The sequence below is a fragment of the Nicotiana sylvestris genome, chromosome 9 (assembly GCF_000393655.2).
Source record: "Nicotiana sylvestris chromosome 9, ASM39365v2, whole genome shotgun sequence".
NCBI classification, from domain to species: domain Eukaryota; kingdom Viridiplantae; phylum Streptophyta; class Magnoliopsida; order Solanales; family Solanaceae; genus Nicotiana; species Nicotiana sylvestris.
In genome coordinates this window covers 94,760,122-94,772,620 of record NC_091065.1, presented here as the reverse complement: position 1 = coordinate 94,772,620, position 12,499 = coordinate 94,760,122, and the positions used below count along the sequence as shown (strand labels likewise).

At 37.4% G+C, this 12,499-nt stretch overlaps 1 protein-coding gene and 1 long non-coding RNA gene across 2 annotated transcripts; both read left to right on the top strand.

Annotated features, from left to right (window-relative positions):
• The first annotated feature begins 1,507 nt into the window (after nt 1-1,507).
• LOC104217830 (11S globulin seed storage protein 2-like) lies at nt 1,508-3,390 on the top strand. The gene is made up of 3 exons (XM_009768161.2): nt 1,508-2,252; nt 2,335-2,811; nt 2,893-3,390. Exons 1-3 carry the CDS (start codon nt 1,641-1,643, stop codon nt 3,271-3,273), a joined length of 1,470 nt encoding a protein of 489 aa, XP_009766463.1. The 5' UTR covers nt 1,508-1,640; the 3' UTR covers nt 3,274-3,390.
• Nucleotides 3,391-4,151: 761 nt separating this feature from the next.
• Nucleotides 4,152-12,112, top strand: LOC104217831 (uncharacterized). The gene is made up of 3 exons (XR_708854.2): nt 4,152-4,255; nt 4,360-4,427; nt 11,934-12,112. It is a non-coding gene; the product is annotated as an uncharacterized lncRNA (long non-coding RNA).
• Nucleotides 12,113-12,499: the final 387 nt, after the last annotated feature.

The window sequence follows — 12,499 nt, the reverse complement described above, 5'->3', positions numbered from 1 at the left end:
CTTCCTGATGATCTCCATGTCAGAAAATACAGAAAAAATACCTCATTTTCATCCCTCCAAACATCCATCAAACTTCCTTGAACATACGCGTAGACCCCTTATCCTTGGAAGAGAAGTATGTGATTCTCATGATTCCAACCCTTCAAGACAATCTGTTACCAGATGCTCTTACATTCTCTGGCACCGGAAAGGAGCACCCACATCATGAAGATTTAATGAAGAATTCTGCCGGAACCTCAGATTCTTGCTCACGTGGAATAATCCTTCCATTCTATACCTTACAGAAACAAGGACAACAGACCACACTGATCTCCTCATGGAATTCAACTACACTGATTTAATCCAAGTTGCACACAAGGTCATTTAGGAGGAATTGTACTTTTATGGCGAGCCCATGACTTGGTGGTCAAACCCAGTGGCAGTCACAAGCCAAGAGATCCATGCTTCTGTCGATGTCAATGATCCACGAACCCAACACCCAACAACTTAGCCATTTTGATGCCATTGTTACCACTACTGTCAGGATTCTGTATTTTGAAGACCCCCCCTTTTTTTGCCTTCGTTTATGTTTTTTGTTTTGTATATGTCTTTTACTTGCATGCATTTAGATTTTGATGTAACTAGTAGTAGCAACTTATTTTCAATCACCCCTTGTAATTCTCCTACTTAACTTATAAATGCAATCCTCCGTTTGAGGAAAAAAAAAAACTTTCTCGTACAGCCACGCAGTGGGCACAAAGCAAACTATTCCGTAGCTTTTTCTAAAGGATGCGGTGTGCTGTGTCACATTCATTCAGAGAAATTTGTCTAATGCCTTCAAAATAGAATGAAAAATAAACAAGTACAGTATTGTATTAGCATCATTATCATAAATTTGGAGCAGTGTACATATTCTTTATTTAGAGTTTTTTCTTCCTCTTGAGTGCAGTGGCGAAGCCAGGAAATTCAATAAGGGTGTTCAAATTCAAATTTTGAACACCCTTTACCATTGGGCGATGCAAGGGCGTTCAAAATCTATTTTCTAATCAATAATAAGTAATAATGTATCTTATTCGGCGAAGGGTGTTTAGTTGACCATTCTTGGGCCAACATAACTTCGCCCTGCTTGAGTGAGGTAATTAATTAGGTTATGATCTTATAATTCAGAATATTTAGGTAACTTTACACCAAATTAGGTCCATCAGAATTTAACAATAGTGCAATGTTAGGCATCACAAACTGACACCTCTAAATTGGCACCTTTAATAATCCTTGCTGTAGTATGTTGAATCCCATATCGTAAAGCCAATAATACAAACAAGCAATTGAATTCGCATACGTCCACGTCATATTTTTCCCAAGAAGGGAAAATGAAGCATCAAAAACTAATTACAGTAACATTTAATCAAACAAAAAAGGAAAAAGAAAAAGAACATAAAAACTAACACAAGTCAGTTTGCATGTAGTTTGATTCCTTCGAACAACCATTGCAATGTGTCGTTCTTGGGCAGAAAAGAAGACAGCTTCACCATGCAAAAGAAAACAGAGTTCAATGCCACACGGTCTTCGTACTTGTTCCCCTCAAACACTATAAGAAGGAGGCCTCAGTTTCCCCAAATCTCATCCCATCTTTGTAGTTAACAAATCAATCCTAATTAGCCATGGCGGTCACCACTAAACTCATTTTAGCCATACTCCTCTCTGCTTTTCTCTTGTCTGCAACAAATGCAGTTAGAGATTATCAGGGTCAGCAAGCTGGTCAGCGGGGTGAGAGAGGCACTCGTCTCACTGAAGCGCAACAATGCCGTTTAACAAGGCTCACTGCTAGCCAGCCCACTAACCGAATTGAGTCAGAGGGCGGCGTCACTGAGCTGTGGGACGAGAACGAGGAGCAATTCCAGTGCGCTGGAGTTGCTCCCATGAGGAGTGTCATCCGCCGCAACTCCCTTTCTCTGCCTAATTTCCATCCCATGCCGCGCTTGGTTTACATTGAGCGTGGCCAGGGATTGATTGGCATTACTTACCCTGGCTGTGCTGAGACTTTCCAGTCTCAGTCCCAGTCCTTCCAGGCTGGCCGAGAGCCAAGGGAAGAGAGGGGCCAAGGCCGCAGAAGTGACCAACACCAGAAGGTCCACCGCATTCGCCAAGGAGATGTCGTGGCACTTCCCGCTGGCGCTGCTCATTGGTGCTATAATGATGGCGAGGAAGAGCTTGTCGCCGTCTCTATCAACGACCTCAACCACCGGTCGAACCAGCTTGATCAAAACTTGAGGGTAAAATTCATTAGTTTCTACAATTTGATGACTTTTTGTTCATGCAATTTCATAATTGGTTGGCTATGTCTTTGGACTGCAGGCATTCTACTTGGCTGGTGGAGTACCAGAAAGTGGAAGGCAACAAACCCAAGCAGGTCAAAGACTACAGAGCAGGCAGAGGTTCCAGAACATTTTCCGTGCTTTCGACACAGAACTGATGGCTGAGGCCTTCAACATCCCAGCCGAGATTGTAAGGAGGATGCAAGAAGAGCAGAGCGAACGCGGACTAATTGTAAATGTGAGGGAAGAAATGAGAATAATTAGGCCCGACGAAGAAGAAGGAGAATTCGAAGAAGAACAAGGGCGATCACGACGAGGACAGCAATGGTGGGAGGAAGCAACCGGAAATGGCTTGGAAGAAAACATTTGCACAATGAAAATCCGCACCAACGTTGAACATCGAACACAAGCTGACATCTTCTCAAGGCAAGCCGGAAAAATTAACCATGTCAATCGCCAAAAACTTCCCATCCTTAAATACATGGACATGAGTGCCTCTAGAGGCACCCTCTATCCGGTAAATCTTTGTTTAATTTTCTCAAGTTGATTAAACTGAAAAAACCTCTATTAGTAATTGATTAAAATTTGGTGGATGCAGAATGCATTGTTGACCCCACATTGGTCAGTGAACGGCCACTGCGTGGTATACGTGCAAAGAGGAGAGGCACAAGTGCAAGTAGTAGACCACAGCGGACAACAAGTGATGAACGACAGAGTAAACCAGGGAGAAATGTTTGTGGTTCCTCAATACTTCGCCTCAACAGTGAGAGCAGGACAGAATGGATTGGAATTTGTGGTGTGGAGGACAAGCAGTGAACCAATGAACAGCCAACTAGCAGGTTACACATCAGTGATCAGAGCCATGCCTATTGAGGTCCTCACCAACGCCTACCAGATTTCTCCGAATGAGGCACAACGCTTGAAGACGAACAGGGGTGGAGAGAGCTTTCTCCTATCTCCCCAGCGAAGGTCCTTTTAAAATGGCTTCTATGTCTATTATCTAGGCATGTGTACTAAGTAGTAAATCGACTTGGCAGACAGAATTACCATGACTTCAAAAGGTGTCTAATATAACTCGATCCAAAGTTTGGCCAGTTACAATGAAACTAGAATGCAACGTGAATTTGCTTTTAAGACCCCATAAAAGATACCCATAATTTTCTCTCAACTGAAAGCGATGCGAGAAAGATGTCAAAAAGTTAATCATTTATTTGCAAAACTTTGTTTCAAAATTATTGAATTTTTTTACAAAATCATAATAAACCCAACTCATTCGACTATAATCATCGGTGAACAACAAAAAATATCAACTTTCACCTAAAAATTCAACACTCATTGGACCACACCTTTTTGGGACTCATCAAGTACTTTAAACAGTTACCTCGTTCCAGACAAATGGTTTGAGACACCACTGTCCATGAACCACACTCCATTAAGGCCATCATTGATAGGAGATTGGGTCATGAATAACTTACTCCCCTCTTCAACTTCCTTTGTGAAATTTGCTTGCTTTTGTTCATCCCTATGCTTGGTCCAACAATTAGCTTCTATGTGGCCCAACTTCTTCAATATCGATAAAACACTTCTCAATCTATAAAAGTTTCTAACACACGCTAATTATAAAATTAATTTTTTTAATCTTGCCTAAAGTGCAAAAAAAAATAAAAAATTATACTTAAATAATTGGATGTACAATTAGGGAAATATTAATAATTTTAATATCATTAATTATTAAAAGTAGGTATCAATAATTACTAGTTAAGTAAAAAAAAAAGAAAAAAAAAAGGAGTCACGTGACAAGCCTAAAGCCCATAAAGGGCTCTTAGCAGGCAAAAGGCGTAAAAGCCTTAGGAAAACAGAAGTGAACATTCTGTTTGCTCAAGAAATAGAGGCAGCAAAATTATTCATGCAGACAACGAAAATTCTAGGATTCTTTACAAATCACTAATTCTTGAACTCAGGTATATAAAATTCTCTATTGTCAATTATCCTAAAGTAGTGGTAGGTAAGAATTGAATAGTTAATTCCCTTCTTTCTCTGTATCAACATTAAATTCTATTTTTAGGTGTGAAACATTGAAATTATTAAAATGCATTGGACTGGGGCCTACATGTTGACTTGAGGAGTTTTGAGGTGAGTTGATATAACCCTTTACTAAAGTGGTTTGACTCACAAAAGCACGCATATAAGGTGTTTGATGAACTGCTTAAAAGAGTTAATATGTACATAATTGGAGTGAGTTTGAAATCAAAACTATTAGATGCTATATCGACTTGTTCTTTTGTAATATAAGGATTTTGCAATTGTGAATTTTTATTCATTCTTGCAATAAAAACATTAAACCTTATGGAATTATAAAATTGCATTTGTCTGTATTTCTTGTTTGTGTTCTGCTTTTCAAGTATTAATTTGATTGTCAGGTTCCTTTATGACAAATATCCTATTAAAAGGTAAGGTAAAAGTTCTTTGAAGTAGAATAAGAATGTCTAGCTATATAGCAATACTATTCAAGAATCTAACATTAAATAACGTTTCCATGTTGCTTTCCCTTTTGCTTTAAACTTCATGGAGATAGTTGATTGTTCTGCCAAATGTGACTGTCTCATGGTATTGTGGAATGTGAATGATGTTTTATACTTCAATACCACACAAGAGGGGATGGGGTAATTTGTGTGGTATCCAATTTTTCGCGTGCACAAATTATAGAAGGACCTGCTTCTTCTACGTGTTCCTTACACTACAATTGCGGAATAATAAATGCAGAAAGTAAAGAACACAAGTATTTTTACGTGGGAAATACCCTGCTCAAAAGGTGAAGAAACCACGACCTACTACCCAGTATGATTTTCTCCAAATACTTCACTACAACTCTGAGCTAGCAACAAAGTTTACCAACTCTTGCAAACCTAAGGATTAACTCTAACCCTTATAGCAACCAGCCATAGGCTGTTGCGAGTGCTTCAAGTTAACTCTAACTTGAACAATACAACTCGAGTTTAAAACCTCTTGCAAATCTAAGAATTAACTCTAACCCTTATAGCAACCAGCCACAGCCTGTTGCGACTGATTTAAGTTAACTCTAACTTGAACGATACAACTCAAGTACCTAGTACAATTTGCTTCTAATAAATCCGAAAGGTACAACTCAAAACACATACTACACTTTGAACTAGAAATAAAGAAATACACATGAAACTCTTTATGGAGCTGGTTCTACAATCCGGTTCGTGTAGCTTAAGGATCGCACTCTTAAATTTCACAGGAATTGCTCACAAAATGCCTTGCTATTTTGCTCCCAATTCGTGATTAACTTCAGTATGTTTGCATCACCTTTAAAAGAGAACATAACCGATACATATAGAGTTAGTAAATAAAGATTAACTAGAGTTCTAATGCTTTACTCTTCCTTGGTGGAAGAGTTCTAGTCAACTTCAACTTCTAACTCTTCCCTTATCTTGGATAGAGTTCTCTTCAAGTAAGGAGTCCTGCTCCTTATCAAAGATGCAACCTTTTCGTCCAGGGAAAATATAACCACTTATACTTATCCCTTACACGTGCAAGCCTTTTGCTTGATCTGTCCGTCACCTGTATACACTATCCATGGACCTGGTTCATCAATGTATTCCTTTGTCAATCATCAAAACCAAAACTACTCAGGTCAACAAATTTTCCCTTTTGATGATGACAAACTATGTTCTTTTCAAAAGCATGTAACCTATTTTAGCTCAGCTCAACATCAAGTACAATGTCAGAACACTTTCCATTTAAAGTCACAAACCATCAATGACCAGGTTCATTAGGTTATAAACATCACAGTCCAAAGCAAAAGCACTCTTTAGCTTTCCCCTTTTGGCATCATCGAAAAGTTGCATAATTAAGTTAAGTAACCAGATTTTAACAGATATCACTCATGGCCACTGGAGCTACCTTAAATGCAATTATGGATTCAATTTCTCTTTTTCAATATAAGGATATTAGCCATCTTAGAAATATCAACAAATAATTAGAGCAAAAACAGTGAATTTCATTGATTGATAAGATCCTACCACAAGGCATAAGAAGAAATAAAAACATAGAACCATGAGAAAAAATAGAGAAATCTCACTTGGGTCACTGGTTACAACTGGGCTAGGAAGAATTTAGGACTGGGAAGGATCGGGTTCTTGGTTCTTTGCTTGAAGCAGTTTTAGCATATTTTGAAGAATACCATCATTCTTCTCCTTTTACTTTGCAAGCTCACACTTGAGATAGTCTTTCTCAGCCTCTACTTCAGCTAACCTAGTCTTCAATCATTCAATCTCAACATCCTTAACCATTTTCTTTCACTATTTGAGCCTTCTTGCTCCTTTTGGTAGACCTAGTTCTTTTAGACATAATTGAACTCTATTTCTCGAGAATTCTTTTGAGACGTCTTTCTTTTTTTGGAACTAGGTGTGGGTACTTCCACATCCTCATATTCATCTTCAAGAACCAGGTTCTTCTCCTCAATCTGGACTACTCCGCTTGGCTTACCAACCCTTTTTTTTCAAGCGACTTTCTTGGCATTCTCAGGTAAGGCCCTTTTTACATTGGCCTCACTCTGCTTCTTCTAGCTCTTTATAGTTCTTTCTCTCGTGGGAGGAGTTGCTACATGGATAGAAGGATCACTCTTTCTCTTAGTGCCACCCATGTAATTTCCTGTAGTCTTTCCAACTTTGTTCTTCTTCTTCTTCTTTTGATTGTAATTATCTGTCACCTTTTGCAGCAGATCAGGACTCTTGTCTATTTTAGCAAAAGAAGAAACATGTTTATTAAATCGTTTCCTTAACCTAGCCAGCCCATCTGCTGTACTTCTATAACCAAAACCATCCTATCTCCTGTGATTCTATCCCCATACTTTCATTCATAGTCTCATCATTATCACTAATCTCTTTACTTAATACAATCATTGCTCCAACTTCTTCAGCCAAACCAACAAGAGGGGGTGAAAGAGATCCAACCACTCTTTCTTCTCCCTTTCACCTCACATCTACTTCAACACCCTCACTCTTGTTATTTTTCTTTTTCATTTTTACCACCAATTTTTTTAGACTCACCAGTTTCTACTCCAGCAATCGTACCAACCGACACAAACCTATTTTCAAGATTCTCAGCAATTTTAGAAGCAATATCAGAAATTTTTAACCCAGAAGTTACCTGCTCAATTTCAGATGAAATTGGTTCTTCCCCCTCAGTTGTATACTTGAAGGACTCATAAGATTTTTAGGGTTTTTCTGCTTGACTGTCTTGTAGCATCTCACTCAATTTCTTAGCTTGTTCTCTACTGGCCACTGTGTTGCGTGCAATCATTTTGATATGCTTTTTCTTGGGGGTTTGGATGGTTGAGGAAGGGTTTTCAGTATTTTTGGGATTCTCATGGGTATTTGCCATTTGATCAGTTCAGAAACTTAAGAGAAATAGATAGAGTTTTGAGGTTTTGGAGATTTTGATCTTTCGAAAAATGTTGAGACAAGAGGGTAAGGTCATATTAATTTAAAGAGGGAAATGTTGAGTGTATAACGATACCTTTTGAAGTCTAGAAGTCTAATCACATTGGAAGTTTCAGTTTGAAAAGACGTTTGACTCTTCCCCAAATATTTCTGCAATTATGGCGCGTGGGACTCTTGATGAAACTGGTTCGTTTGTAACTAACTGGTTCAAAATTAGTTTGGAATAAAGTGGGACTCTATTCAGTTCATGATCCATATGCAATTATTTCAAATTATGCGGAGTGTAGAATACATACTTTATAAGCTCGATGAACCAGGTTCTTCACTAAAAGTTTCTTGCATAAGACTGATTTTTTCCAAGAAAATAAAGATAATATCATTAGACATCTGTGAGATATTTTAGCACATGGAACAAGAGTATACTAATAAAAGTATGAGACTGAGACATATCTAATCTAATTATTCACAAAATTCACAAATTATCTAACCAATCATTGAGTTAGAACTGGTTTCTTTTAGGTGATCTTAATCATCCCTAATTCAGACCTGTTCCTTTCAAAGTGATCCCTACTCAAAGATTTTGTGAAGATATCAGCAGTTTCCTTATCAGTAGCACAAAATTCCACAGTAATCAGCACCTCTCAAAATTATCCCTTTGAAAATGATGCCCAACATCTATGTGTTTTGTGATCAACCGGGTTCTTGGTCATACTAATTGCACTAGTATTATCACAAAAAATGTGGATAAAACCAACATCAATTCTAAAGTTCATTAATTGCTGTTTGATCCACAACAATTGAGCACAACATAAGGAGGCAACAACATACTCAACTTCAGCAGTAGGTAAATGTAACACCCCAAAAAAATCTCGAAGTACTTAAGCCCTATTAATAAAGTTGACGTGCGCTAATTATATTATTTTGTCTGCAGACGAGGACTAGTAATATGATGGATATCAATTGGATATGATAATAAGTGTACGAGTCATATTATAAGTGATTTGGGGTCTAAGGAGAGGCCTAAGTCCAAGCCAAGTTGAAAAATTTCATTATAGATAAAAGTTTCAAATGAGCACGCACAAGACCAAATTTTGGACGAGCATATCTACATATATATAAGGAGTTATGTGATGAAAAACCTATCAAATTAAATATCTTCGAGTCTAGTTTCTAATGCTTCAAACAGTTCATCATTTGAACACTCATACAAGACGTTATGACCAAATTACCAAAACCTGATAGAATTTTACAATATCGTGGTGCCTCACGCAGCGCCCGGCACAACACGCCTGTGGGAAATTCCAGAACATTCCGAAATTTCATTTTCAGACACATTTTGCACAGCTGCCTCGCACCCCGTGGCGCTCCACACGCCGTGGATGTACAAAAATGGGTTTTTAAGACCCGAACCCCATTTCATTTAACTCGATTGGGGTTCATTTTTGGGGGAAATTCTGGTGCTTTTAGAGAGAAGGGAGAGCAATTCTAGAGAGAGGAAGAAGCTCAAGTACCTTGTTCATCAAAATATCTTGTCCAAGCCTTGAAATCCAACAAGAAATCCCTCAAGTTCTTCATTAAAGAGGTAAGGTTTTACACCATGGTCTTCAATTTTGTTTTTTGGGTAATTGTAGAGCAAGAATTCATGTGAAAACTTGAGATAAGTCACTTGTGGTAATTGTTAGTCAATAATATGAGATTATCATCGAATATCCCGACTAGATTACTTATTTTTGGGGTTAAATTCAAAGGTTTGAGCCTTGAGATTTTAAAATTTGATTGAGGATTTGGAAGTCGAATTGATGTTGGAATTTGGTAAAATTTTTATGGTTGGACTCGTGGTTGGATGAATGTTCATATTTTGTAACTTTTATCGGATTCCGTGACGTGGGCCTCACTGACGATTTTTGAGTTAATTTCGAATTTTTTTGGAAAATTAGTATTTTCAAATGGAATTAATTCCTATAATATGTATTGAATGAATCAAATTAATTGTGAATAGGTTCAAGGCATTCGAAGGCCGATTTGCGAGGAAAAGGCATAGCGAAGTAAAGAATTACACGGTTTGCGATAAGTAATTCTTCTAAACTTAGTGCTGAGGGTATGAAACCCCAAATTACGTGTTATATTATTGGTATTGAGGTGACGCACATGCTAGGTGACGGGCATGTGAGTGTGAGCACATAATTTTTGCCCTATATGAATTACTCCCATAAATTCAAGAAAATAAAATTTTCCCCATTATTTGCAATTTTATAGATTTTTTGTAGAAATTTTATTAATTATTTGCATTTTTGTGCATTTTTAATTTCCATTAAAAATCAAAAATACCAAAATATTATGCATCACATTTAGGATTTATTTTTACATTTTTAGGTTAATTAGTAAATTAGTTGCTTTATTAAAAAATAAAAATCACAAAATTGGCTTACTTTTGCATCCTTAGCCTTTTAAGTTTAAAATTGTAATTTCCTTTTAATTTAGGAGTAATTAAATTTTGTAAATATTATAGTAGATAATCAGCTTAATTTTTCCAAGATAATTATTTTTAGGGGTTTTAATTTAGGTTTTAATTAATTGAAAAGGAAAAGAAAACAATTATAAAAGGAAATAAAAGAGAAGGAAAATTGAGAATTTGATTTAAAGATCCGAAATTGGGCTAGTTCAATGAAAAACCTAAACCAATCCTTCTACCCGCCCAGGCCCAATCCCTAACCCGGTCCAGCCCCAACCCCAAGCCAAACGACGCCGTTCCATCGTCTCCCTATCCTGGTCGTTGATCCTATGTGATCTAACGGGCCGGAACTGATTACCCAACCCATATAAAAATATCTGAAACAAGCCCTACCCCCTAATCGACCCCCTCAATTCATCTTCTCACTCAGTTCCTCTCTATGAATCTTAGATCCGCCGCCCTAAAATTCCACCATCCCAGCCGCCGGCGCCTCCTTAAAACTCCACAAAATAGCCCCAAATTCCTCCTCCACAATCCCCACACCCCGTTGAATATGAATCCAACACAAATTCCCCCGAAATCCCCACCCTTTTCTTCAAATCCCAAATCTGACGCCAAATTCGAAAACCCTAGTTTTGTTCCCTGTCCAGAATTTAAGCGTGTTGGTTTGATAATGAGTCAAAACTCATGCCAATCGATCGTTCTTCCTAAGAATAATCGATTGTCATTAATTTCGATTCGTTTCAAAAGCTCACCGTGTTTCGACAAACTCCGTCAAAAAGATGCCTTTCACCAAGTCACTCATCTGTCTCCGGTGACTTTAGTATGTGCTTTCCCTTTGATTGCATGTTCATTTCTTCTCCTTTCATTTTAGTTGGATTTTCGTTTAACCTAGATCGTTTTGAAAATATAATTGTGGTTAATTGCATTAAAGTCGTTTTGTTCGCTATTTATTCGTTGCTTGACTCATTTGTTTAGTTTCATCCGGTTTAGTTTATAGGATTTGAATTATTGCAAAAAATTGATCAAGTATTTTCTGGTTTAAATTACTTGTGTTCTCTGTGACCCGATTCTTTCTTCCTCCTGCCTTTTCTTTTCGTTTGACCTTAGTCAGCCTGGGTCACCATTTGAGCTTCAATGCTCATTTTTGATGGTCTGAAGTTTCAGTTTGGGCTGTTAGTATACAAGCCCATGGGTTTGAGCTGGGTTTTGGGTTAATTTGACCCAGGTTTGCATTTTGAATGTAAAAACAAGGCTGTCAGGGGGTGTTTTGGGTATTTGAGTGTAGGGAATCATTTTCTGTTAGGAGGAAGCTTCTAGAGCATAAATTTAGAGCTGGTTTGTTAAAAGATAAGGGAGGGTCAGATATATTGAAGGGTTAAAAGGGGTAAAACAACCAAGAATTCAAGGGGTAAAAGGGGAAATGGTTAGCTAGGCTAGGGCTGCCTTAGACATGCCTATATAAAGACCTCTTTCCCCTCATTATAGGCAGCCATTCATACTCTAAAAAAACAAAAAAGGGTCTGCAACATTTCGACTGAAATTAGTTTTGGAATTGCATCTTTGGCTTTACTATTAGCACTGACTTAAAGACTTCAAAGAATTTTGATTCATTCTTGGGTTTAAAATGATTTAAACAAGCTGGATACTGCTGCATTGATTTGCTGACCTACTGCTTTTGTTGAAATCCTCACTCTTTTGCTTTGTTTTGACTTCCAGGTATTCTTTGGCTCTTGAATAACATGTGAAGTGCAAATGTGAAGTGATGTAATTAAATTGGAGATTCAATGACCAATGCTAGTATTTTTACTGAATAATGGCCTTTTTTCTTTTAGAATTTATCCATGTTCTGTATTAACTTAGCTTTATCATATGTATTCATACATGTCATGATGTTACATATCATCTTAAGGTTGGATTTGAGGTTATTAGTCTGTCATGTTGAATTTGGCTACAGGAAGAACATCTCCTGTACGGGTGTTGTTTAAATATGTTTGGTTTAAGGGCTATTTCAGACTAGGGTAGTATATATATAAATTGAGGAAGTGGACTTTGCTAGTTTGATTTGTGATTTACTGGATTTTGAGAATGCTTCTAGCCATTATGATTAAGTATTTGTAAAGTTAGTTTATTCTGTGTTTGTTTTGTACAAGTAAGACTCAGTTGAAGTTTTTTTCTCCCTTTAATTAACATGTCACCATGCCCAATTCAATAAGCAATGTTCCAATGGCCTATATTATTGAGTTCAGTATGTTGATCTCCAATTAGCATTGTGTGTGTGCCTT

What these genes read in the sequence shown, in the direction of transcription:
- LOC104217830 (XM_009768161.2), top strand. Translation starts at nt 1,641, where the DNA reads ATGGCGGTCACCACTAAACTCATTTTAGCCATACTCCTCTCTGCTTTT. An exon ending in AGCTTGATCAAAACTTGAGG is followed by an intron (nt 2,253 to 2,334) that starts GTAAAATTCATT and finishes TTTGGACTGCAG; the next exon opens with GCATTCTACTTGGCTGGTGG. An exon ending in CTAGAGGCACCCTCTATCCG is followed by an intron (nt 2,812 to 2,892) that starts GTAAATCTTTGT and finishes TGGTGGATGCAG; the next exon opens with AATGCATTGTTGACCCCACA.